The 27,823-nt window shown below is 43.7% G+C and overlaps 1 protein-coding gene across 6 annotated transcripts; it reads left to right on the top strand.

Moving 5' to 3' along the window:
* The first annotated feature begins 584 nt into the window (after positions 1 to 584).
* Positions 585 to 27,823, top strand: POC5 (POC5 centriolar protein). 6 transcript variants are annotated; one of them, XM_081929398.1, is made up of 14 exons: positions 625 to 701; positions 1,652 to 1,697; positions 2,745 to 2,845; positions 5,250 to 5,352; positions 8,828 to 8,938; positions 11,271 to 11,467; positions 13,629 to 13,805; positions 15,882 to 15,998; positions 17,152 to 17,331; positions 18,190 to 18,352; positions 22,399 to 22,604; positions 23,215 to 23,328; positions 24,389 to 24,565; positions 27,530 to 27,823. In XM_081929398.1, the coding sequence occupies exons 3-14, from the start codon at positions 2,762 to 2,764 to the stop codon at positions 27,674 to 27,676; spliced, it is 1,776 nt and encodes a 591-aa protein (XP_081785524.1). In that variant the 5' UTR covers positions 625 to 701; positions 1,652 to 1,697; positions 2,745 to 2,761; the 3' UTR covers positions 27,677 to 27,823. The 6 variants fall into 6 exon arrangements, with proteins under 6 accessions (XP_081785523.1, XP_081785524.1, XP_081785527.1 ...); XM_081929400.1 differs by lacking the exon at positions 625 to 701 and adding an exon at positions 715 to 1,027; XM_081929397.1 differs by lacking the exon at positions 1,652 to 1,697 and having other exon boundaries at positions 585 to 701.

The raw sequence follows: 27,823 nt of genomic DNA, 5'->3' as shown, positions 1-27,823 counted from the left end.
CAGGGAAAGTATTTTCGTTGCTGCTGCTGTTAAGCAGCTGGGAACGAGAAACCCTTAAGAACTAATGCAAATCATCAAGGGATCTTCCAGAAGATCTTTCTGCCTTCCCCTAGACCAGCCGGAATCTTGGTCAAATCAAGCCCCTCCAATTCCCTCTTATCATTTAGACTGCAATCATGTGCACCCTCAATTCGGTACAATCCCCGCCTCGCTTAAAGGGGGCTCGCGCGGTGCTTCTGAGCAACCACAACAAACCCTCCAGCTCCGCCCCGCCCAAGCTTCGTCCCTTCTCCCGCCCTTGTCACGTGGCCTCCTTACCCCTCAACTGCCTCCTCGCTACCCGCCTCTCGGGCCCGGGCTCCCATCAACGAACCAATCAGCACGCGGGAGACGGCCCGGTCTGTTACGTCAGAACTCACGCTCTGGAAGCCCTTGAAAAAAAAAGAAAAAATCCCTAGCCTAGCCGAACTGCCCTTGCTTCTGGGGTTTTAATTGGCCTTCGTCACCGGCAAAGCCCCGCCTCCGAATGCGTGTCCGGAGTGCCGATTGGCGATCAAGCGGGCTGCTCGACACTGACCTGTCAGCGGGTCTTTAACAAGAGGACGGGGACCAATCACAGGCGCCCTTTCTTTCCGGGCTGGCAGTTTGAAACTGTCAGGCTTCTCTTGCTGGGGAGGTGAGGAGCGGAGGAGGCTGCTCAGGTGAGGGAGGCGGCTTTCGGGGGAAGGGGCTGCGGGGACCTCGAGCCGGGGACAGGCTGGAGAAGCACCGGGTCGCGGAGGCGCGTCACTTTCCTCGCGTCCTGACGCGCAATAGGCTCCATTCTAAATTCTGCATCTGCCCGTTGCCTAGAGGGGCGAAAGCGTCTCTTCCCTTCTCTCCGTGCATGCAATGCACTCTTCGCAGCACTTCCTTCTAATTGGCGCCTCCTAAGGCCTGTTGGCCCCTTCCCGACTCACAGTGCATGCACTTGTTTGTGCCTACTCAGAAGTAAGCCCCATTGAGTACAGTGGGACTTTACTCCCAGGTAGGTCTGTAAGAACTGCGGCTTTCCTGTACCAGTGTACCCAGCGACGCTCTCTTTTGGGTTGCCTAGAGGAAAGCAGGAGTTAAAGGAGATGGTGAGCGTGAGAATTGAGCCCGTGTGGTTAGAGGGCTGGGCTGTACAGGAGAGCAGGCTTCATCATCCCGACTCGATGGGTGGCCTTGGTCCAGGCATAGGCAAACTCGGCCCTCCAGATGTTTTGGGACTACAAGTCCCATCATCCCTGACCACTGGTCCTGTTAGCTAGGGATCATGGGAGTTGTAGTCCGAAAACATCTGGAGGGTAGAGTTTCCCTATGCCTGGTCCAGTCACTCACTCTCACAGCCTAACTTGCCTCACAGGATTGTTAAGAGGATGAAATGAGGATGGGGAGAACCATGCAGGCTGCTTGGATCTCTTTGGGGGGCAATGGCGGGGTGTAAATGTAGTGAGAAATAAATAAGTAATCAAAAATAATGTTGCCGCTGACTGAAGACCAATACAATAAAAAGAAAAAAACCATATGGGTGTGATTGTCAATCCAGTAGCCTTCCTGCTACAAAATGCTTGCTAACATGCCTTTTACACTACTGTTGTTAATGCGCACAACGTATGTTTTTTCACAGCACTTTAATTCACATTCCGTGAACTTGAGCAGACCCATGCTTGAAGGTGCATGTGTGTGTTTTAAGTCTGTTGGGTTGCCTAAGCAACCTGGTTACCTACTTTTCCCTCATGGTAGCTCAGTCGTTTCTTACTCCCAACCTAAGCCATATGAGCTGACTTAGTGACTATAGAAAAGTTGCTGTCTCCCTCTCTTATGCCCTTATTTGAAATTTGGAGATGAGCTTCTTTGCAGCCTTCTTGTTACTGTGCGTGATATGCTTTAAACACTCTATAAAGTGCTATAAATTGGCTACTTTGCACATTTTCAGGACAGCTGGATAAAATTGAAATATGTCCGCCTTAACCTCCTGTGTCTGCATCTGTTGTGCATTAGCCTTAAGCAACACTTTAGAGCTGATTAAGATAAAAGCTTGATTGAAATAGGAGCTGAAAGAGTATTTCTGCATGCTGTTGGTACCTTTACTTGAGTAATGCTTCCCCAAAAGCAGTAAACTACTCCATTTGTCTTAATCAAGACCTGCAGATTCTGCTTATGTGACCTTAGAAGACTCTTTACAGTTATTCAAAACAGGTTCTTGCCACATAGGCTGGATCTGTCTTATAACTTGAAAGAGTTTCTGGCAGGCTCCATATTTGGAGGGTGGAAGCTTAGTGTATGGTATAAAGAAGGTGATTATATAGACCAAATTAGGTTATTCTGCAGTGCAAGCTAACTTCCTTCTAGTTAATCTGTGAATATGTGTTAGAATGTATTATGATGGTCGGTCTTAACTTGTACAACAAAATCCCTTATGATCTTATTCAATATAGTATTCTAGTTAGTGTAAATAGGAAGTGCAGATTCTTCTGAGAAAACCAGCCTTATTACACTTTTTTGGAAGAGAGTGGCAAGTAAGGAAGTACTCTGCTTCCTGGCCCAAATGAACCACAAATATTGAACTAGAACTGGTTATGGAAAAGTTTGTGACCCCGTAAGATTACCTGCCTCAAGTTTGGAGCCCATTAATGTTTTAGAAGAACGTTTGGCCAATATGAAGAAAAGTGATTTGGATAAAAAATGAAGTTCACCCTCTGGATTTTTTTTTAAAATAGGTATACCTTAGTGTGGGATGTCATCATCTGAAGAGAACAGCACAAGTCCAGTTTTGCCAAAAGACTCTGATCGAGGGAGCTCTGTTTCTTCAGAACTTCAGGTAGGCTAGAAATAGTTTTTGGAAATTGTGCAATGTTTTTTAAAAGTGCATGTCTTAAGAACTGTTAACTTTCATTTAGATCCTATTAACCAGTAAGTCTAGCAAAATGAAACAGTACAAAATGTCTGCAGAGAAGAATAAGTGTAGTACAATGTACATCTCCGTAAATAAATGCAGCATGTCGACCTTTTATAACGGCCACAATCGGATGCTCAAATTTCTAGTCTTCTGCTATGTATTTTCATCTAAGGGTGGGCACAACTCTGCCACACTAGGCTTAGGTAAGGCTGGCATGTGGACCAGCAGCCAGGGCTCTGAGTGGCACTCTGCACATGTTTGTTCAAAGCGTGCTGTTAGGAACCAGGAATGTTGGCACATTTGGACTACAGATCAGTGGGTCTAATCCTCCTGATGGCTACGCACAGGCCCAAGTTAGCATAATTTGAATGCTGGCTGCTCCCTGACCGTAGCTCTCCTGAGGAAACCAGATCCTTAGCCCATCAAGAAGGCACACTTTCTCAGTCATGAGTGGGCGTTTGGGTGTCAGCCCTTCAGAGAGGGAGAGCCACCTTGTTGACTCTGAGTGTGAGTACTTGGGTGAAAAGGTTGTCTGTTTCAGGATGATTGCTGAAGTGGCTTCTGAGTGGCAATATTGCAGAAGCTGTGTCGTAAGTAATATTATTAAATTTCTGTCCCACCCTTCTTCCCAAAAGAACCCAGGGTGGCAAACATCAAAATGACTGAACAATACAATTTAAAAATAAATAAATAAGAAACATTTAAAAATATTTAGAACATCTAAAACATTTAAAAGCTATTGTATCTCACAGTTCCTAATGTCAAGGTTGCCCTGGCCAGTATCTTTTAGCCATCAAATGTTGGTAATAAACAGGAATGTTCTAAAATTTCTTCTGAAAGTCAGTAATTAGGGAGGTGGGTACACCTCACCAGGGAGCACATTCCACAAATGAGGAACCACCACTGAGAATGCCCTGTCACAGGCCAATTCCAACCAGGCAGCAGCCAGAGGCAGCAGCCCCAACAAGGTTTCCCCTGCTGATAATAGGCCCTGAGGTGGTTGAAGTAGTTACCGTAATAGTGTTGCCTTCTCTCAGTAGCTTTGCTATCAAGGACTAAGCTCAGCAGCAACAATTTAGAAGACTTGTGAGACACTTCTTATCATCTGCTTACCAGTTGCCACCACCAAAGAGACAGAAGCCCTGTGAATCCAACCCTCCCCCTAGGTATTATTATTGCAATTATTACTCCTACTATTAAATATTATTGTCAACATCCACTGTTGGGTGCAAAACCAGCAGTGATGTCCATTGCATGGGTATTTTCCATGAAGCCACTGCAGGTGGCGGGTTCTTTCCCTGGTGGTTAAATGAAGGTGAGGCTCTGTATTCTGATCCTTATCATCAGATCCCAGAGCCCTCACTTTTGGGATAGCTAAGAAAGGACTTAGGTTGGCCCAGGTAAGAGAGGAGGTTGAGATGCTGGCCCCACAAGTGCACTGCGTACTTCTTACGTCATATGAATTTCTTGGCAACTATATTCTGTCCTTTTTAAATGTGCTGCTTTTCTGGTGCTTGATACCTAGTAAGTGTGCTTATGGTCACAGTATTAGTTTTTGTGTTAGGTGAGATATGTGTTTTACCGTATTTTTCTCTCTATAACACGCAGATATTACCGTATTTTTCTCTCTATAACACGTGGTAATTATGAACCTATTTGTTTTGAGATTGGTTTTTCATCAGTTACATTTTGATGAATTGTTTAATGGGCTGTTACCATGTAATGCCTTAAAGTAGTACCTAATTTTGAATTTGTTTGTGTGTTTGGTGGTGCTGTGGGGGTTTTTTTATATGATTTTGTCAGTTTTGTTGTAGTCTTGAGCATAATGTGTGTTAATACAGTAGCTCAATTTAAATATTGGGAATGTTTGAAAAACCAACAAGCTATCACAGTGGGGGGGGGATAGGAGGGCTGAGCGGTGGAAGGATCCCAGAAGCCATGTCTTTCTCCATTCAGCAGCTAAGAGATTTGGCAAGCAGGGAAACCTTGAGACCAGTAGCCTGCTTTGTATGGGAAAAGCAATGAGCAAGGATGGAAATAGAAAGAGAGCAAGTTAAACTTCCCGCATTTTGAACTTTTGATTTGGCATCAAATTTCGCAATTATTTGCGTTACGTTACGGCCCCCTAAGTGGCAAACAAAATATTAATGCATAGAAAGATACAATAAAAGTACAATGAATACATTAAGACAATTTCCCAAACAATATGAGATAGCAAAAGCAGAATGCGTGATAATAGCCTTCCTACACAGTAAACTGGCGCAAACTGGCGCACTCAACCCAGTCGCTCCCTTTGACATTCAGTCTTGTGGTCCTTTTATGACAGGATGAATATGAAGAGCTGCTTCGTTATGCTGTAGTCACCCCAAAGTTTGAACCAAGTGTATTACGGCAGTCGGATCGCATAGAGGTTCGCCAGCAGTCTGCAGGTAACTTGTGATAGAAAATGGATATTTATCAGGAGATAAGGGAAGATTTTTTTTTTTATGAAAGGAAGGTATCTCCAACTCTCTGAAATGCCAGTGCAGGAAAGGGTGTTACTAGTGATTAGAATGAAGGCCCTCCCATGCCTTATATTTTGAAATAGATTACCTTGACTGGTATGTGAGCATATTGCAAAGGTTGGCAACGTTTTATTTATCTGCACTGTATACCCAGGATTAAACCTGAACTCTTTTTCATGCTCAAATGCTCTGCTACCAAGTAAACCTCATAACCCAGATGAGGATGACTTTGTGTTGTCCCACATGAAATATACTCGTACTTTACCTGATCTTCAACGAAGCATTCTAAAATTATTCAGAGTTTCCCATTGGCATGATATCTAATTCATGGTAACATGTTAACTCATAATATGATTTACTTCAAGGAGATTTCATAGCACATATTCATTTGTCAGTTTATATATGTGCTATATTTTTATACGTTTGCTAAGCAGAGTAGACTAGTTCTGGCCAAGCTGAACATTTAATTCTTCCTATCTAGTCATTATGTTCCTATAATCTGGCGCCTTGTGGTATTTTTCTTTCTTGGAAGACAGGAGTGATTGACTTTTAATGATTTGTTTCTGACATTGTTTTTAGTTAACAATATATATATCCTGAGGCATTTTGAAAAGTAACATTTGCATTAATATTGTTTCCTTTTGAAAATGTGAAATAGTTTTAATTCATGTTAATGCCTTTAATCTTTCAAGGCATTCAGAAAGTATGACATCCCTATAGTTCCAATTTTTACAGGCATTTATTCAAAATTACAAAAGTTTGTTTATTTACTTTGCAAGAAAAACAAACTAGGACAGTTTGAAGTGGCAAGATTTATAGAATCTTAAGACATGCAGCAGTTCTTACTAGGACTTGGTTTTACTCATACATACATTGGCTTCAGGACCTCTTATGATTCTTACGTCTTCAAATGGATGCAGTTCTGCTTCACTATCAGCTTGACTAGTGATATGAAGGTCTGGGGGAAAACTGGAAAAATAGGGGGTGGACCTGCCCCCTCTGAGCTGAGGCAGGTTCCTGAAGTTCCACAGTTTCATTTCATAGACAACAAAATAAAAGGTTTAGATAATGATGCCGTCTTGAGTTTTTACTGCAGGGTCTGCACATGCAAACATATTTTACTAGCCTTGTATGCCAAGTGAGGGACAAGCACTTGAGGGTAAATTGGTCCTTTTGTCACTGAGCAAGCATGAGTCTGAAGACGTTGCACAAAATAGACCTTTAAACAACAAATTATGTACAGCAGCAAAACTGCTAGAATTCAAATTATTGCAAGACTCTAGAATTCTACAGTAGTTCTAAGAGCAGTTGTAAGATGGTCTGCTACTGGATATGTACTCACATCCTTAATGGGGAGGGAACACTTTTGCAAGCTAATATCAGATTAGCTGCAGTTGTAGTAAGCCCAACCTGTATGACGAAACACCGTTAGGAATTTCTCCTCCTCCTCAAACCATCTGGAGATCACAGTGGCTTTCCTACTGCTGAGCTAACATTGGAGCCTAACAGCGTCTTGCATGAGCCCAGCTCATTCTTCTCTAGTGAGTGTGTCTAGTAGGTGATGAAATTTTTAGTTTTTGCCTGCAAGACAATTACCAAGCAGGCAGCCTTCACATTAGATCATGTTCATTGAAGAAGGAACTGACAAGAGTTTAATTTTGTGGCTGAAGTACATTCTTGAATGCGTATGCAAAATGGCCCCTTCTAAAATATGTAGAACAAAACCCTGGGTTGGATCCAGTGAAGTCACTGAGGGAGTGAACAACTTCAGCTTGCACAGCAGAATTTCCCCTCACCCACTGCATCCCCCAAAATCTGATCGGGGTTCCCCAACACATTGGGGAACCAGTATGGTGTAGTAGTTAAGAGCAGTAGACTCGTAATCTGGTGAACTGGGTTCGCGTCTCCGCTCCTCCACATGCAGCTGCTGGGTGACCTTGGGCCAGTCACACTTCTTTGAAGTCTCTCAGCCCCACTCACCTCACAGAGTGCTTGTTGTGGGGGAGGAAGGGAAAGGAGAATGTTAGCCGCTTTGAGACTCCTTTGGGTAGTGATAAAGCGGGATATCAAATCCAAACTCTTCTTCTCTTCTTGCAAGTTCTTCCACTCTTACAATGACTCGGTTAGATTCAACCACCTGAAAGTCACTTCTGCAGTCCTCTCCTGTTTCAAGGGCCCTTGTGTCTGAGAGTGTTTAACAAAGGCATGAGTATCAAGCATAAAACCAGTCTTGAAAAGGATGGTCATATTCCCTTATCATGGGATGTCTGTAGGTGGAGTGCTTTTGTGACCTCCCACAAATAAATGCATAGAAAAAGGGCATGAATTCCCAGGGATTGGGGCATGTAGGCATGGATACTGCAACCTGGACTGGCATATTTCCAGCTTTATGGAGCCTGGTCATCCAAAGCAGCAAGTATGTAGAAACGTTATGGGGAATATTGACCTTTTATTTTTTATCTGCCTGGTTTTACCCAGTACACATCTGCTTTTCATTAGAATTATGAACTCTGCATTTGGGATTGCCATCGTCTCATAAGCTGTAGAGTTTTAGTACTGTGAGCATCCAGAAGAGTTGATGCTTTTGCAAAAATTTCGAACTGAAAAACCTGTTTTGTGGATTAAATCTAGTATGCTTTGGTGGGAGAACTCCAATTACTAATAACAAGCCTTCCTTTGAAATGATAGATCTAAGGATAACAATTATCTTCAAAGAAGCTTCCTGTCCTATAAAGAAGAAATATCAGAATAAAACAGGCTGCATTGTTAAATCTAGCATTTGAATGGTTTTAACACTAAAATTTAATTTCCTGTCCTGTGTTATCTGCTTAGTTAATTAAATCTGAAAACTTGTAAGACTGATGCAATAAATTACTGAGCAGCAGTGACTCATCTCCAGGCGGTTAAGTGCTGGTTTCTCCTAAGGTGCTGGTCCTCCAGTATTGAACTGTTGCACTTCAGTGGATCTGTGTTAAAGCTGACTTTATCTCTTGTCTTTGAAAATATATTGCCAAACTTTCTACTGTGTTGTTAGCAGCACCTTGTGATTTTCTAATGCTTGGCATTTATTTTATTTTTCACCCAGTAAATCTAGCATTTAGTGAAATTTCCCTTTCAGCGGGAAGTAACAGACTTTGGAACACACACAAATAAATTGCTTGTTCTTCTTCCTCAACTCAAAGGCTTTGGGGAGCTCTAGCGCATAGTTAGTTACACCAAGACTGCAGTCCTGCTACTGCTTGCTTCCATTCTAACAGTACTAGGAGAGCATATTGGGACCATTTTGTTAGTGTTGCAATCCTAGTTTCAGTTTCCAGCATAAGATTATTTTCATTAGTGGTGTTCTGAAGTGCCCTATACCAGCCTATGCAAATCTGGTCAATCCTCATATTTGAAACAGGAATAAGTCCAGTAATGGATGAGCGCAGACATGAAACTGCAGCAGTGAGACGGAGGAAACAAGGAAGACCTTCTGATTTTGCTACATCTACTCGGACAACAAGGATAGAAGGTATAACTTACCGTATTTTTCGCACCATAGGGCGCACCGGACCATAGGGCGCACCCATTTTGGGGGGGGGGGAAATAAAGGGGAAAAAATTATTTCCCCCCCCCCAGGCGCGGCGCTGGGGCGGGGGAAGCTCGAGCTTCCCCCGACCCCAGCCCGCAAACAGGCAGCTCTCTGCAAGCCGTGGGAGCACTCCCGCTGCTTGTGGAGAGGTCCGCGAAGCCTGGGCGCGCTGAGCTCAGCACGCGCAGGCTTCGGCATGCTGGCAACTCTTCGCAAGGAGCCGGAGCGCTCCGGCTCCTTGCGGAGAGGTCCGCGAAGCCTGGGCGCGCTGAGCTCAGCGCGCGCAGGCTTCGGCATGCTGGCAACTCTTCGCAAGGAGCCGGAGCGCTCCGGCTCCTTGCGGAGAGGTCCGCGAAGCCTGGGCGCGCTGAGCTCAGCGCGCGCAGGCTTCGGCATGCTGGCAACTCCCCGCAAGGAGCCGGAGCGCTCCGGCTCCTTGCGGAGAGGTCCGCGAAGCCTGGGCGCGCTGAGCTCAGCGCGCGCAGGCTTCGGCATGCTGGCAACTCCCCGCAAGGAGCCGGAGCGCTCCGGCTCCTTGCGGAGAGGTCCGCGAAGCCTGGGCGCGCTGAGCTCAGCGCGCGCAGGCTTCGGCATGCTGGCAACTCCCCGCAAGGAGCCGGAGCGCTCCGGCTCCTTGCGGAGAGGTCCGCGAAGCCTGGGCGCGCTGAGCTCAGCGCGCGCAGGCTTCGGCATGCTGGCAACTCCCCGCAAGGAGCCGGAGCGCTCCGGCTCCTTGCGGAGAGGTCCGCGAAGCCTGGGCGCGCTGAGCTCAGCGCGCGCAGGCTTCGGCATGCTGGCAACTCCCCGCAAGGAGCCGGAGCGCTCCGGCTCCTTGCGTAGAGGTCCGCGAAGCCTGGGCGCGCTGAGCTCAGCGCGCGCAGGCTTCGGCATGCTGGCAACTCCCCGCAAGGAGCCGGAGCGCTCCGGCTCCTTGCGTAGAGGTCCGCGAAGCCTGGGCGCGCTGAGCTCAGCGCGCGCAGGCTTCGGCATGCTGGCAACTCCCCGCAAGGAGCCGGAGCGCTCCGGCTCCTTGCGGAGAGGTCCGCGAAGCCTGGGCGCGCTGAGCTCAGCGCGCGCAGGCTTCGGCATGCTGGCAACTCCCCGCAAGGAGCCGGAGCGCTCCGGCTCCTTGCGGAGAGGTCCGCGAAGCCTGGGCGCGCTGAGCTCAGCGCGCGCAGGCTTCGGCATGCTGGCAACTCTCCGCAAGGAGCCGGAGTGCTCCCGCTCCTTGCGAAGAGGTCCGCGAAGCCTGGAGAGCGTGAGGGGTCGGTGCGCACCGACCCCTCTCACTCTCCAGGCTTCAGCGAAAGCCTGCATTCGCACCATAGGACGCACACACATTTCCCCTTCATTTTTGGAGGGGAAAAAGTGCGTCCTATGGTGCGAAAAATACGGTAACTGGGGTGAGAAATAAAATGTTGACTCGTGTATCTACTGCTTAAAAACTCTCTTTAAGGTTCAGTTTACAGATACGGCACATAGGGGTTTCATGCTTTTCTTTTTCAAATAAATGCTGTGGTTATGCTGAAATAGTGTCTGGCCCAGGCTAACTTGATGGGTGCCTAGGGGTTTGAACTGACGGTTAACACACAGTTTTACCTGCAAGTTTGCTCAGTGTCCAGCCTATGGTCTGTCGAGTGTATGTATTTCTAGAATAGCTACTATGTAGAGAAGCATGAGGGGTGATCCTTACATGGAATGGAGCATTGCCTCTTCCACCACCACCCCATGATAAATATCCCTTCCGCTTAATCTCAAAACTGCCTCTCTCCCCCCCCCCTGTTTTTAAATAGTTTCTGCTACCATTGGGGGAAGGTGTAAGAAATGTTTTGCTGTGGAAACCATCTTTGTTAAAGGGGTTCTTTATATTGTGGTTCAACTATGTACAGTATATAATTTCTGTGTTAGGACATAGCAGGAAGCCATTAACTATGGTTTAGCAAATGGCGACTTCCCGGGGTGGGCTTAAGGTATCAGTCTCTTAAGGTCAAATAGCTTGCTTACAGTGATCAGCAAAAGCTTTCTAAGCAACAACTGTGCTAGTCTGTTGCTGCAACAGAAGGTACTAAGGCATCTAATGAAGTCAACTCTAGTCCAGGAAAGCATACCCTGTAATAAATTTGTTTTCCAATTAAGATGCCACAGTACTTTTTGCTGTGTTGAAAAAAGCCAACACTGGCTTTGTAAACCTTTTGTTTGACTTGCACCAAGTAAGTTCAGTGATAGGATGTGGAAAATCTAAATGCCCTTTTCATTTTTTTCATTTTTTCAGTTTCAACAGCAATAAAGGAGCCGGCTCGTACGAACGTGGGGGGTCTTTGCCCAGTCCGTTCAGAAGACAGCTCTTCAGAAGGGTCCTCATCTAGTCAAAGAGATATTCAAGAGTCAAATGTGACTGATTTAAGCCTTTCGGATGAAAGAGTGACCCAAATAGAGAGCATACTTGATCTCTGGAGTGGAAGTCTTAAGGTATTTAACTTTGCATTAATTATAAAATCATCTTGCAGATAGCTTTGTCTTTTGCAACATTTTGAATATTTAGTGACAAAATGTGCATGGGAAATGCATGGTGAGTGCTTTGGCCAAGAAAAACAAAGTGGTGTTTTCAAGAGGCTCTAAGTCAAATCCTGTACTGTTTGCAGGGCCTTGACCTACCTGAGCAGTACTGAGCCACATGGCTCAGGTGGCAGATTGGGAGGGGTGTGGCTCATGCTCCTCCCCATATGCCACTACCATGGCTACTCCTCCCCACTGGCCACCACTGCTGCCTATCCACCCAAGCCCCTCTTCATGGCACTGATCTTGCCAGTCCTGTGTGATGGCTTGTGAACACTCTCCGCAAGAAATGCCTCTGCTCACTCAGAGATACATATATACAGTCTTTATTTTACATATGTACAAGCAGCACGTTACAATCATGCGTCCGAATCCTCCGGCTCAGATTCTTGGAGTGCCTTACGCCCGCCCCTTCTCCAACAGAAAAGACGTGGAATTTTCATGTGATGTCTCTGTTCCCTCCTCTTTAACACTCTCCTTTCCTGGGCAGACGGAACAGGCATTGCTTCACTGTCTGTGCCAGAACTTCCTGTGCGGTGTTGAGGCTGTGTTCCAGCATCTGTGAGCTGTCCCTCCTCCTGGCTTTCCCTTCTTTCCTCCACCGCCACTTCCTGCCCCCCTTCCTCTGCCTGTCTCTCCTCCTCCCCTTCATTCTCCGTCAATACCATGACATCCTGCTACCACTAACACAGTGGCAATGCAAGGTAAGCTGGAAGCAAGAAGAGATGGTGCGGTCTGCCCACGTCAGCTTGTGCAACTTCTTGCGCCAGCCCTCGGAACAAAATCCCCTGTTCTAGAAATGTTTCCTTTTATCACTGCTTCTGCTGGGTTTTATAAGATTAAAGAACCAACCTTGATTGAGTGGCATTTGAACACATCTTTCGTGTGTAAAAAAAAGATCTTTTGGTCTCAAAAGTTAGTCATGTCAGAAAGGTTGTTCCAAAAGGAAAGCAACTGAGAATCTGTGTGTAATAAACCCCAACGAAAGATACTGTGCTGTTTTTTTTAAATAGCAAAACCGCTTCAGAAGCAGCAAATTTAGACTGTAGGAGTAGGTGGGGGCAGGACTTTTTGCCTACCCATTGTTTCGCTGTTCTAAGACACCCAGCCCCAGCTGCTCTTCCCCAGTGGAGCTTCACACGCAAATAGACAAGAGGACTCTGCTGCTCTAAATTCTTCTTCTAATATTGCTTTTCTGCTACCACTTCTTTTTTTTGAAGTGCTGTAGTCTCAGTGGCTGTGCATCGTGTCTAGTTAAAGGAAGGTTAGTCAATATGATATCCTCCTGATGTTGTGGGCTACAGTTCCCATCATCCACTTGATCACTGACCAGCCAGCTGGGGCTGATGGGAGTGGTATTCCCAAACGGCACACATTGATGTCCGCTGAGAATAGAGCCTAAGGCTCCAAGTCCCTCTGAACAGAAAACAGCCTGAACTGCAGATTAGAAACCAAATTCCCTCCACTTGGAACTCTGAACAACAGCTGTCAAAATATAATTACACTCCTGCTTTCTTAAGATTGGATTACCTGAGTGAAACGTATATGAAAAGATTGGCATTTGAATGAGCCATTTGCATTGGACTCGCATATCAAAGCAAGTAAAAAAACAAAACCATCTGCCTTGTGTTTCTGTGATACTGGGCTCTTGTGGTCCAATGTTCTAATTTAACTGCTCTTCAGAGAAGGCCCTGCATAGGTTCTATGGGTTCATGAATTTAGATGTTCAAAGCTGACACCTAAACGTGAGCCAGCCATTTGAATGATTGTTCCATACTGCTTTTTATTGCTGTGCATCACCCTGATATTTTGCGGAAAGGCAGTATATAGATACTTTCATGAACAATAAATAAATGTCATGTACCAGAGAGCCTGAATGTGTGTTGTGGCATGTGAAAAAGATATGCTGTCCTCTTTCTGCTCGCACATACTTCTTAATGCAGCATTATCGTTTAACTTTTCTGTGGAATGTGGAACTACTTTCTATAATAGCAGTGTTACACTTCATTGTATGTGTTTGATGGGCTAGGGTTAGTTCAATTTCTTCACTAAACTTCCCCCTTTAATTCTTCAGACCAATGTTCTGACCGAACTGAGGAAATGGAAGCTTCATTTCATTGAACATCACACGCTAGAATTGAGACAAGAAAGGGAGAAACATGCAGCCCATGTGAGACAATTGACCAATCAGATGGAGAACCTGAAGGAACTGCTCCATACATATGAAATTTCAATAGGGCGAAAAGATGAGGTAACACTTTTTGCTAATTTATTGTAACAATTCCTACAGTGTTGCAAATTAGCTGCTGGGCTAAGTTCAAGGTGCTGGTTTGGGTGCATAAAGCCCTATACAGCTTGGAACTAGGAACCTGAAAGATCGCATTGCCCCTTATATACCCAGTCAATCTCTCTGTAGGTGAGGGTCTCCTGTGGACACCATCCTTTATCTTTATTCATTCCTTCATTCCTTCATATCCTGCCTTTTCCCCAGAACTAGGACTCAAGACAGCTCACAAACACTAAAACAAATACAGTCGTACCTTGGAAGCTCCTGCAGCCAATCGGAAGCCCTGTCAGACCTTCAGCTTCAAAAAATAGTTTGCAAACTGGAATAGTAACTTTCAGGTTTGCAACGTTTGGGAGCCAAAACGGGAACTAAGCTGTTTGACTTCCAAGGTACAACTGTACAGAGAAAACACACATAGCTAAAAACATATAAAAGGTTATAATTAAAAAGAAACTATGTGAAAAACCCCTTTTAAAATGCAGATAGAAAACATGCATACTCACACTGAAACAGCAACAGTACAGCACACTATCAAGAGTTCTTTCCTTAAGAGCAATTGGTTCCCCAAAACCTGCTGGAATAAAACAGTCTTCACCAGCCAGCGGAAGGACAACAAAGAGGGGTCTAGCCTCTCTAGGAAGGGAGTTCAAGGCCTGGGAGCAGCCACTGAGAAGGTCCTCTCCCACGCTCCCACCAAACATGCCTGTGGGCAGATTCATGTGAGAGAATATGGTCCTTCAGATTGCCTGGACCTGAGCCATATACAGTGGTACCTCGCAAGACGAATGCCTCGCAAGACGAAAAACGCGCAAGACAAAAGAGTTTTCCATTTTTTGAGTTGTTCCGCAAGACGAATTTCCCTATGGGCTTGCTTTGCAAGACGAAACATCTTGCGAGTTCTTGCGAGTTTGTTTCCTTTTTCTTAAAGCCGCTAAGCCGTTAATAGCCGCTAATAGCCGCTAAGCCGCTAATAGCCGTGCTTCGCAAGACGAAAGAGACTCGCAGAACGGATTAATTTCGTCTTGCGAGGCTTTATAGGTGATAAGCAGCACTTTGAATTGTGCCCAGAAACAGACTGGTAGCCATCGGAGTTGTTGCAACAAGGGAGTTGTGTGCTTCTATCAGGTCTGTTCCGCCCAATGCAGGAATCAGCCCTTTAGTGTTGTGGCCCCTCCCCTTCAATATTATACAGGCACATTCTCAGCCCCTACTGAAGACCTTCCTCTTTCAACCAGCCTTTTGAGCTGAGATCTTTCTTGGTCTGCCTCGATATTGGAATTGATTTTAAGATGTTTTATCAATTGTTTGACACCCTGGCCTCCTTTGAGAAGAAGAGTAGAGTAGAAATTTAATTAATTAACAAGGAAAGGTTTACCTGCAGGCTGAATCCCTTTTTCCTCCTTGGCTGCTGAGATGATTCCTAACACCAAATCATTATGTCTTGTTCAGTTAATGTATTTGTGGGTTGCCAGCCATTTTCTTACTATTTGCTTATGCCACCATTGAATGGTGATTGGCATTGGGTGAGATGCCTGCTATGAAAGGGAACTGCAGGTAGTGCTTTAATGGCACTGTCTGTCAGATTTTTTTGGATCAAATTAAGTAAATTACTGTGTAAGGTAAAGGGACCCCTGACCATTAGGTCCAGTCATGGCCGACTCTGGGGTTGCGGCGCTCATCTCGCTTTATTGGCCGAGGGAGCCGGCGTACAGCTTCCGGGTCATGTGGCCAGCATGACTAAGCCGCTTATGTTGAACCAGAGCAACGCACAACAACGCCGTTTACCTTCCCGCCGGAGCGGTACCTATTTATCTACTTGCACTTTGACGTGCTTTCGAACTGCTAGGTTGGCAGGAGCAGGGACCGAGCAACGGGAGCTCACCCCATTGCAGGGATTCGAACCACCGACCTTCTGATCGGCAAATCCTAGGCTCTGTTGTTTAACCCACAGCGCCACCCGCGTCCCTAAAAATTACTGTGTAGCAGCTGATAAATGTCCTCTATGCATTTTCCCCATTTTCTTCACTTTGCTTTGTTTAGATAATTGCCAATTTGACACATGCAATTGAGAAACAAAAGGACAGAATAGAGCTAATGAAGAAATTCTCAAAGTGGCGCCTTCAGCATTTCATGGGCAAACAAGATGCCAGACATGAGGTAAACATGAATGTTGATAGTTGAATTTCTAAGGATTAGAACTCCTGCAGGGCCTGTCGATGAAGAATGTCTTGATTCTTTTAAACAAACAAACAAAATACTTCCTTTAAAGTAAGATGAACAAAAAACTGAACAAATCTGCAGTTTTCAATCTGTCTTCTTGGAAACTGGTGCCCTCTTTTCCTTGAAGCAACTAACTGAGCTATCGACAGGTGGGGCAATGCAAAGGTAACATCTTGCACTGAAAAGATTATGCTTGGATCTTGTTCCCATGAGACAATATGCATGGAAAAATTAAAAGGTATTTCATTAACCCTTTTTGCTACTCAGTAGCAACTAAGCATCTTTGTCTGAATTCTAACATGACTTAACACCAGCACATCCACTAGCCCAGCACTTGTTTTTTTTTTCCATGCATAATTTTTTATTGGTTTACATAAATCAAAATACAAAACAAACTATATCAGTACTCTTATTGTTTCACAAAAAATGTAAAAGAAAAAGACTTCCTTCGGCCTTTCCACGAATCGTCCATACTACAATAAACAATAAGTCCGCATTTCTTTGTTTGTAATGCCATAAGTCATTCTCGTTCGTCCGTTTTCTTTTGGCATTACCCTTTACTTCTTACAAAGCACCTTTGAAACCCGCTAGTGTTATCTGTTCATCGGTTAAGCTTTCCAGATATTTCGTAAAACTTTCCCAATTTTCAACAAACCTCTGATCTTTTATATATCTAATTTTTCCTGTCATCCTGTCCATCTCCACATAGTCTAGTAATTTGGATCTCCATTCCTCCATTGTCGGTAGACTCTCTTGTTTCCAGTTTTTAGCTATTAGGACCCTTGCTGCCGTTGTTGCATATTGGAACAATTTGTGATCTTTTTTCTTTATCTCCATTCCTACCAAGCCTAGCAGGAACGCCTCGGGTCTTACTAGCCCAGCACTTGTTAGGCAACGCTGTGGGTTAAATATGGCAATATATATCCCAAAAACCTCCATCTTGCTTTTACTGCACTAGAAGAATGCTGGAGTGATTTAATCACAGCTTAGCCAGAGCAGATGCAAACCTGTTTTGTGCCCTGTTGACATAAGGCAGCTGACTAATGAATAGGAATTTCAGACCTGACACTGATTTTCACTCCTTCTCTAGATGTACACAAATAGACTGGCTGATCGGTTATATGAAATGGGTTTATTGAAGAAAGCTTGGGCAACTTGGCGCTCTCGCATCCATGTAAAATGGAAAGAAACTGTGGAAAGGGCTTGTCAATCAAGTGCTGAATCTGTACGTGTTTCGCTATCCAATACCTATGAAAGTCAACTTCAAGAGGTAAGGAAATTTCTAAAGGACTATTTTCCTGATGAACCAATCTAAAAAAGGCATCATTTCTCTGGTGGAGCAGGAAGCAGTGTTTGCCCATACAGTGAAAGTATTTTAACTATGAGGGTTTACTATTTATTTTTAAGCCTTTGTTATAGTAAGCAGTATTGAGGCCATAATAAAGTCAAACAAAAATCGGTCCTAGCTTTGGATTTTGTTATGGCTTCTGGTGCTTTATTTTGTTCAAAAGCAGATCTGATGAGACTGAGGAATTTAGCTTCAAGTGAGTTGTAGTAATTAAGTGTGCTGAGATTTCATAACATCCAAGTAGTGAAGGAAAAGTTGAGTGATCAGCCTGAAAATCAGAGAGGCTATAAGGAATGTAAGAGAGACTTTGCTACCACAGAAGCATATATTCAGGGAGTTCACTGTAGTGTTTGTGGTCAAATGCTCAAAATAAACAGCTATTTGCTGCGTTGAAATGTTGTTAGTCATTTCACAGCTTTTAACACCAGCCTTGAAATGAAAATTCAGAGCAAGGTGGTCTGCTCCTATGTTGAATGCCTATAGCCATCTCTCTCACCCCTGTCTCCATGCCACTTCTGTGCTATCGAGTTCCCTCTTCCAGCTATTTAAAGCTGCACCTGGCAATGTGAGTTGCACTCCAGTCCTCACTGCAGTTTCCGAGCATTAGCCTATTTTAAGTCTCTAATGGTGGTGGTGATGATATAGTTCTCCCATCTCCTTTTTGCCACAAAGGGCCAGTACCCTGCAGTATACGTACCTAATCTCAATATCTCTCAAGACTTTCTGTAAGAGAAATGGCCCCAAAATACACTTGTTAGACATCTTTTGTTTCCTTGCTAGTTAAATATTGCACTGGAGAAGTCGAAATCTGAGCTCATGGAAATGCAGAACAAAAGACATGATTATGAAGATGCTATGAAGAAGGCCTTCATGCGTGGAGTCTGTGCATTGAATCTGGAAGCAATGACCATATTTCAGGGCAAAGAGTTCAAATTTGACCATGGTGAGTATAACAAGGAAAGCAAATACTACCAGCTAGCATCAGCATGCCTATGGATAACTTGTGCATTTGTTCTGATTTCAATTTCTCAGGAAAATTAAAACAAAAAAAATTCCTTCCAGGTATCTGAAGAAGTGTGCATGCACACGAAAGCTCATACCAAGAACTAACTTAGTTGGTCTTTAAGGTGCTACTGGAAGGAATTTTTTTTGTTTTGACTATGGCAGACCAACACGGCTACCTATCTGTATCAGGAAAATTAAGTTGATTATCCAGTCATACTGGAGGATAAATGGTTGAATCAAAACTGCAACACTGCATCAGTTCAGTTATTTACTATTGGAGGGCAGTGAAGGGAATGGGAAAGCCCATGCAGAGAGAAGCTCCATGTTTATATTTGATTATAAATGTGTAAACAGTTTAGTCCTTAAAGAATCAGTTCTCTAACAAAATGATCCTGTCTTAACAGCCCATAATTTCTGTTTTCCGCTTTCCTTTCCACTATATGACCACTTCCTCCTTGCCTCCTTGAAATGCATTTGCAAAAAGCAGTTACTCTCTTGCTTCTCTCTCACCCACCCCTGGTTATTCCAAAGGAATTACTGTTTGTAAAAGACTTAGCTGTGCTTCTAGAAGAAACAAATGTTGAGATGCAGTGTTTGCACATTTAAATCATCTTAACCTGGTAGTGTGGATATAAAAAAGTATTGTCATGGGACACAATGATATCTAGGGCCTTCAAAAAGCCTGCAGCCACTGAATCAAGCCCTTTCTGTTATTCCACCTGCCATTGGCAAGAAAATGAAGATCTGAGGGAGGTAGGGCCTGAGACACACCTTTGAAAGAGTGACCAGTGGCTGGGTGCATTGAAGGGTCTGGAGCAGATATGGAAAATCTCTTTTTCGGTCAAGGGCCACGTTCCCACACAGGAGCCCTTTTGGAGAGGGGTGGGTCACATGGCAGTGGTAGACAGAGGCATAAGCAGATGGATCGATAACTGTCTCTCTTAACTTACTTCCATTAAGCTACATTCTAGCTATGGAAAAGTCAGAGGTTTCTACCCACTGTCCATCAAGGCAGCCAAGAGGCATCATCACCATTCAAAGACACATTCTAGCCAGGCAAAACCTCTCAAGGAGGCCTTGCAGCAGGACCAGTGGGGAGTGTGTCCTGGAGAAGGAACTACTGAGAGTCCTGAGGGCCTGATGCAGAAGCTTAGAGGGCCAGATTTGGCCCCCGGGTCTAAAGACTGTTTTGCCACCCACTGTCCCCAAATGAATTACGAACAGACTAATCACGGGCCTAGTGTTGGTTCCTAATGTTAATCCTCAGATTCTCAAAATGTGTCAGCTTCTCCTTTCCTTGGTTTAAAGGAACATATACACAACCCCTGATTACAATGTTAATGTAAAAGGGGCAAGGCTCATCCGTTCCTGTGTCATCTGACAGCTTCTTGTCCAATTTGAGACGGTTGCTGATGACCCAAATGGGTTGGGTAACGTCTCTCTCTACACGTGACGGATATACATTCCTCCTCCTGCTACTTCTTGTTGCTAGATTTCCTTAAATAAAGGAGGTTGCCGTTTTCCTTTTCTTCTCAAGGACCACCATCAGAATACAGTCATATCTCGGCTCCCCGAATGATAAAAACCGGAAGTGAGTGTTCCGGTTTTCGAACCTTTTTTTGGAAGCCAAGCATCCAGCGCGGCCTCCGCTGTTGTTTCCGGCTTGCCTGTACAACTGGAAACCAATTGGAAGCCGCACCTTGGTTTTTTTCCTTTTTTAAAAAAAAGATTTTTATTGAAATTTACAATCACCAAATGTTCCAGACTTCCAAATGTTTTGGAAGTCGAACAAACTTCCGGAACAAATTCCGTTCGGCTTCTGAGGTACGACTGTAGTACAAATGGCTAAATAATTGAAATACCGTAATTATTTTTAAATCTGATGTACCTAGCTTGCCACAGGGTGTCACTCTAGTCCTAGAAAAAGCTTTATGGCAAGAGTAACCGGAAACATTGCGTGTGTCTGCGGACACTTTCCAAGGTCCTCACCAGTGCTGTTTCATTTTTATGTGTCCCTTTGTCTCATGACTGCTTTATATATTAGCATTGGCCATAGAGTGACTTCGTTTCTTGCCACATCTGTTTTCCCTCTGTTGATATTGGCAAGTGTATACAGCAAGCAGGAAAGCCCAACAGCTCATACTACTTGCAAATGAACTTACTTGTGGGAAGGCATGCAAGTTTGACACTTCATTAGTGAAGCTTGAAGAGGACAATGCTTTCTCATATTCCAGATATTATGAGGAATGGGAGTGGAACTTAATTTCCCTGGGTAGTATGGTTTTGAACTGAACTTCTAAATAGAAGGCACAACATAACACAAGGTGTCGCTGTTTGTGGAAATATTTCTCAGGAAGAATAGCTGGTTGCATGTCCTTGAACGAGAGCAACTGTATTTAATCTTCCATATCTTAGTTCCATTTCCAGTGATTAAAGACACAGTTGGCAACAACTGATGGCCTTTTGATCCTGCTGGGTTCTGGAATAAGTTAGTCTGTAAAGTATATTTCCAATAGGTATGACGGCTCTTGATTAATGGGTGTGTCACTGAGCAAAACTCTTTTACTTCCTTAAATTTAAAGAATAGTTTCTGTCCCTCCCTTCTAGTGCCCATGTACCACTTAGAGATCACAGGTAAAAGAAAATAAACCTAGCTTAACAGGCAAAAGGTTCCTTGCTTGCCCCTTTTGTTGGGAAGTCTCTCAATAATTCTTGCATACCACTGCCTCTCTCTTTGTTGAAACCCTCATCACGAAAACCTTCCTCATATTTGAAGCATCTACCATGTGAGATCATCATAGAACTATAGAGTTTGAAGGGACCTTATCTAGTCCAACCCCTTGCAATGCAGGAATTCTGCCCACTGCTGTCCCTGGGTGGGCTCGAACCACCAACCTTCTGGTTAACCAGACACCCAAGCCCATTGTGCCACAGAGCCCTTGCTCTTAATTCTTCACACACACACCTGAAACTAAGCCTAACTATGTATAACTACATTTTTATCTAGATTCAGGTAGGTAGCCGTGTTGGTCTGATGCAGTTGAAATAAAAAAATTGTCCAGTAGCACCTTATAGACCAACTAACCATGCACATGAAAGCTTATACCAGAACAAACTTAGTTGGTTTATAAGGTGCTACTGGACAATTTTTTAAATTTTTATTTCAACTTCATATTTATCTAAAAATAAATATTCCACCTATTGGCCAAATCTGTTCTGAAGGCATTTTTACAGTTCTTAAAAACAATTAACTACTGTATTAAAGAAATACAAAATGTACTTCAGAATATAAAAGCAGTTCTACAAAGGGGAATGAGCAAACAATATACTTGGTAACAGAAGGGAAAGGTAGGGGAAATTAAAATGTCAGTTTGATATGCCAAAAAAAGTTACAGCTTGGTTGTTGAGGGAGTTCTATAATCGGGGTGCCACAATTGAAAAGGCACTGCCCTGTGATTTTTGCCAACCTGATGGGGATGGTACCAAGGAAGGCTTGCACATTTTCTTTCCCTTTGCTTACTTCTGTACTTTCCCCTTTGTTCAGCTGGTTTGCAACTATCACGGAGACCACTTAGAAAAGCATTTACCAATTGTGACGGCTTACAGCTTTTAGCAATAAAGATTTCATTCATTCAACTATCACGGGAGAAAGTATCTGGGTTTTTTAATGTATTGAAGTTGCTCGGTAAATTGCCAAATTTATATAGATAACAAATGACCGGCCTCTGTCTTAGAAGATCCTTCATCATACAGTTTTGTTGACAACGGGTGCTAAACTGGAGTAAATATACTGATCTCTTTTTTGCTGTGACTCTAAATTGAATAGCACATATTAAGCAGTGTATTTAGTTTTTTAAATCTTCATACAGCTACATGGCTTCTGTTGAATTCAGTACAAAATGCAAAAATAAATAAATCACAATTTGTGATTTAACTCTTTTAATGCAATTCAGTTCTGAATGTTTGCATGCAATTTGTTTATAGTGGTTGAGCTATCAGATAGAACAGAACCTGGTGCTGGCACTGGTAGTTCTGGTGGTCCTACAGCAAAGCTTCCTACATCTCACTTTGATCGGCATTTACCCCCATCCTCCTCCTTGCCGCCGCCGCCACCACCACCGCCTCCTCCTCCTCCTTCCACTCCTCGTCCTCTAACTGCGGCTCCAGGCTCTGCTCCTGTAGAGGATCTGGTAAGTAAGGAAATGCAATCTATAACTTTGCGCAGGAGCAAACTCCCAGTTTCAGTAATTCTAGACGTGTTTAAAATTTGGTGTACAATATTGGAAAAAGATGAGGAAAAGAATCAGTCAGGGTGGGTTATGCTAAGGTTATGCTGGTGATTCAGGGCTAGGTAAAGGGTAAAGGGACCCCTGACCATTAGGTTCAGTCGTGACCCACTCTGGGGTTGCGGTGCTCATCTCACTTTATTGGCCAAGGGAGCTGGCGTACAACATGACTAAGCCGCTTCTGGCCAGAGCAGCACACAGAAATGCCGTTTACCTTCCCGCTGGAGCGGTACCTATTTATTTACTTGCACTTTGACGTGCTTTCGAACTGCTAGGTTGACAGGAGCAGGGACCGAGCAATGGGAGCTCACCCCATCGCGGGGATTTGAACTGCCGACCTTCTGATCGGCAAGTCCTAGGCTCTGTGGTTTAACCCACAGCGCCACCCGCGTCCCATTACAGGGCTAGTCTCCTACAAAACAGATTAATGCATTATGGAGATAATTTGGGCTGGGAAATTGGAGATACAGAACCTATAATTGGACGGTTGCAACTTTCTCCCATTGCTTTGCAGTTTTCTTCTCACCATGGCCATGCGGTCACCTCCCAAACCAGATTAGACTCGGCTGCTATGGTATTGGCCTCTGGTGCTGCTACAGGGTCAGGCGTTGTGTCCATTCCAAAACTGGTAAACAAACCACATTATTAACAACTCAATGTACACTTTGAATATATGCTTTATATTTGACTTTCTTAAGTAATATTTTATTCTGGATTGTTTTATTTGGTGTTTTAAGGTAGGTTGTTAACTGCTTTGAGATTTTTTTCTTTAAAGTACAAAGCGGTATAGAAATGAAATGAATTATTAGTAGTAGTAGTAGTATCACTAGATATGCCTACTTGGAAGTAAGTTCCATTGAGTTCAGTGGAACCGGGGGATGAAATTCAGGAATATTAAAATACCCAGTGGCGGGCAAGAGAGGTGTGCCCTATTGCTAGGGCAATGCCCAGCCCTCTTTTTAGTCCTGTGTAGTGTCTGCCACACAGCAAAACAGTATGTGCCCTGTTGAGGCAGCATGGCTGCCTTTGAAATAAATTGGCCCCAGGCTCAAGTAAATTGACAGTGAAACATTGAAGTCATCAGGTAATCAACTTTTGTTGGCTTTGCCTACACGAGAGCAGATATTCTGGGCACCAAGCTGCAGGGTGTAATGGGTATGAGTTACTCGTGCGTAAACTGGCGCCTCTCTAGGCTAATTTGCCTTGTTAAACCTTTCTGACTGCACAGCCCTTCTCATCGTGGCTGCCTCAGTCGCTGGCAGAATCCGTCAGTGGGTGTTTCTTAAACCTCTTCCAACATAAAAGCTGTTTGACACCCAGTCTCCTCCTCCTCTCACTGCGTGGGAGTCTTCTGCCAGGGAGGGCGTGGGTAGCGGAGGACCTGTGCTCTCCTCACTGATGTCCAGTGAAGAGTCCTGGAGCCCTCTCTCCGATTCCCCCATCTGCCCCCCTTTATCTCTGGTGTTGCGCTGATTTGCTTCCCCCTCTACTGAGCTGTTTCTCCCCCTGCTGCTGGGTCCTTCGCCAGCATCATCTGGGAGCCTCCCCTTCGCCTCTCGCTCCGATGCCAGTTCCCTGACACAGGGTAATAGTGTTTTTTGATGCACATAGCTGGTAAATGGTATCTGACTGTAAAAAGCAATGTACTACTCCCTGTGTAATTAGGATTTGTATGTTGTCTGTCATAGTCCTCGGGCCGAGTTGTAACTTCAGCACAACAGAAGGCTGGAAGGACAATCACTGCTAGACTCTTTGGCCGGTCTGATTTTGCACTAAAGAATCGGATTTGTAGTAACCTAGACGTGTTGGGCGTTTCTCCTCCCATGAATTCTGTTGTTGTGGAAAAACATCATCCAGTCACTAAAGTAAGTCATTTAAAGTTTAAGTAATGTGTGCCTTTTTCCTTTTTTTCCTTGCGTGATTTAAGTTTGTATTTCCTGTGTCGGTTTGAAATATCAAGTACAAAAGGTAGCTAGAGTGATCCAGTACGCAAGCATAGATTATTTTAAGTTTTGTATGGGAAGCAATAGTATCCCTCTGTCTGTAGACACCTGAGTTCTCTATTGATTTGGAAGCAAAGGGGCCACTTTCAAATAATGGTTTGTTACATAATTCGGGGAATACCCCAGGTACTTGGAAGTATGATTCTGTATATTAAAAGTAAAGGTGGGGGTAAAAAAAAACCTGGTACTGCTCACAATGAACTATTGTTTTTTCAATGCTCTTCAAGTAGAGGGCATTTCTGCTCTCAGTATTATTTAGTTCTAACCCTTCTGTCAAGAGAGAGTGGCATTTCAATCTAAGCTATACTTTTCATCTAGTGCCTTCCCTGCCCCCCCAAACCATATGCTGGTTTTGAGAACTATTTCTCTTATATTTGTGGTAATTCAAAATAGCTGTTACCTGTCTCTACTAAAAGCTAGAGGCAGGACTAGAATCTGATTGTTAACTGCTAGAGGTGACCATATGTTTGTCTGGTGTCTGGTCTGATTAGTACACCAGCAGTACTATGAGCAATTGTCTCGGGACATGGCAGTCCCTCCATACCTGTCCTGAAATCATGTTGAACTCATACATACTCCCATTAAACCAGCTGTGTTTTTACTATATTTTAATCCTTCACCATGGACAGCAATCAGTCAGCCATGTTCTTGCATGATCAAGAGGTGATCCATAATGGTTCTGGTGAACATCTTAAGCCTTGTTTCCACAAGCAGCAAGAAGGTGGGAAGCCTCTTCCAAACTGCAGGGCTTGCATGTTGGAATGCTCCACAAAACTAGCATTTATAATGCTAGTATGTCAAGAAGGCTTGGACTATTCTCTTTATATCTTGTTTGCTATGCCCAGGGAATTCTTGTTTTATAGGAGAATGAGCAGTTACATGAGCCCACTCCTGCAGCTGAAGCTGTTAGAGCCCAGAAAGAGGTTTCTCATACCATTTGCTGCTGAACTAAAGACTGAGTTTTTGTTGCATCTTGCAAGCGTATCACTCTACAGGGGCCTTTTTGGAGTGGGACTAAACTATGGTTCTGTGTTACATGCAAAGTTCTTAGGCTTGTGTGCCGTTGTCTCCCCCCCACCCCCTGTCTGGAATAGCCACAAGATGTTTGGGGCGCAAGGAAGTCCATTAGCCTGAAGCTTGTGCGTATACCATTGGACCATAGTTTAGCAGTATGCATAAACCAGGCTGTTGGGTTATGCTTTTCAGCAGAACAAGCATAGAATTGGAAAAAAATGGAGGAAGAAGTCCAAATGAGAAAGATTCAATGTCAGGCCTTGAAACTGTAGGAAATCTTGACAAAGTTTATTGGTTCTGAGATACCAAATGCCTTTTTTGCCATAACTGATAAGAGTCTTGGAATAAACTCTGAAGTTTTCAAAGGTGATTCTTAATTCCTTTTGGAGCTTCATGTTTGTTCTCTATCCTTTTCACCCTACTCCTTACCTTTCAGTACGTCGAAAGGTCCAGATGCCACTTGGACTCATGTTTTCTCTCCTGCCAGTTTCCTTAAACTACAGCTTGTAACAAAGGTCATCTAAAGCTTTTTGAAAGCAATGTTTCTTGTCAATCACTATGTATGTTTTTGCGTTTAAGTGGACACATATAGGCAGGACCAAAGGCTATAAGAACAGGCTTGGCTGTACTATGGTGCTACTTTTCCTAATGATAATCTGTCAGTCAGGCTGCTTGTCTGAGAAGACAGCAGGAGAGGAACATACTCCCATTTCTGCTGGAATCATTACTTTTTTGCAACCTTTTCACTGAAGAGACTGTACATCTTGAATACAAAGAAAGAATATGTGAGGGAACCTAGCTTACCTACTGTAGAATACATGAGGATGGATGTTTGACTTGAAATTGAGAGTTCAAAAGTTTATAGTGCTTTTTGATGGGGAGTTTGTGAACAGGTGTGATGCATAATCTGCGCAGCTGCAAATCAGAAAATTCCTGGCTTGAATTTCTCCTTGACTATGTGCTCTCCGGGTAGTGTTATTATTAATTTGTCCATTTATTAGATTTCTTACCTTTTCCCATAATGGCCCACATTATGGAATACACAATTATGAAAACAGCTACAACCATAAAACAAGAAGGGGATAAAAGCAATTAAAACAACTCCATTTTTGAATCAATCAAAAACAATTCCATATGTTAAAATAGTTAAAAATAGCTCCAATACAGATGCAGACTGGGATAAAAATAATCCACTTTAAAAGCATATGGAAAGAGGAAGATCTTCAGGAGGCACTGAAAATACCATGGAGTTGCCATCCATCTAATGTGTAAAAGTTTGCCGCTGCCACAATAACCGTTTCTGCAGAGAGCATTGATGTTAGGTATATGAGGCCTTAGAGAATCCACATCTTCCCAAAGTGACTTACATCAGTAGTAGTAGTAATAATAATAATAATTAATAATAGGCATGGGCCAGGATCAGAGGCAGTATACTTCTAAATGCCAGTTGCTTTGGAGTGAGAAAATTGCTGCTGAGTTCATGCCCTGCATATGAGTTTCCCTCAGGCATCTGGTTGGCCACTGAGAATGGAACACGGGACTAAACAGGCTTCTGCAGTCTGACACAGCAGGGCTTTTCTTCATTCTTAAAGCTTTTAAGTTGCTAGGTAGGGCAGTTGACTTTCCAATTTACAGAGAAAAAATAGAAAAGTTACTAGTTGAGCAGTTGCTTCACTTTTTATTTGATGATCTACTGGAAACATTTTTTAGAAGTCTCTTTGAGTATCTGGTTTACCTTGCTAATGTTATGGACTTGTTTGAGATCATGAGATGGGACAGGAAAAGTAACTGCTTCTTTCTTGTATGTTTCAGCAAACCATACCTCAAGCTACTGCTGCTAAATATCCTCGAACTTTGCACCAATTTTCTAACGCTATCAGTGCGAGGCCTTCAGGACACAGTGCGAAATCTCACTCCCAGACCCACAGCACCGTCCAGTCAATAAAGGTGGTTGACTAGGTTTACAGGTTAAAATGCTTGTATTTTACCTTAAACACATGGAGGCAAATATTCTAGGTTACAGTTTAAAATGCTCCCTGATGTTTATACCCCAAGGATGCATCATGTTTTTTCCTTTCACTAATAATAATAAATATGTAAAAATGT

Source organism: Podarcis melisellensis (assembly GCF_964234715.1).
Source record: "Podarcis melisellensis genome assembly, chromosome: 11".
NCBI classification, from domain to species: domain Eukaryota; kingdom Metazoa; phylum Chordata; class Lepidosauria; order Squamata; family Lacertidae; genus Podarcis; species Podarcis melisellensis.
This window is presented reverse-complemented; position numbering and strand designations above follow the sequence as displayed.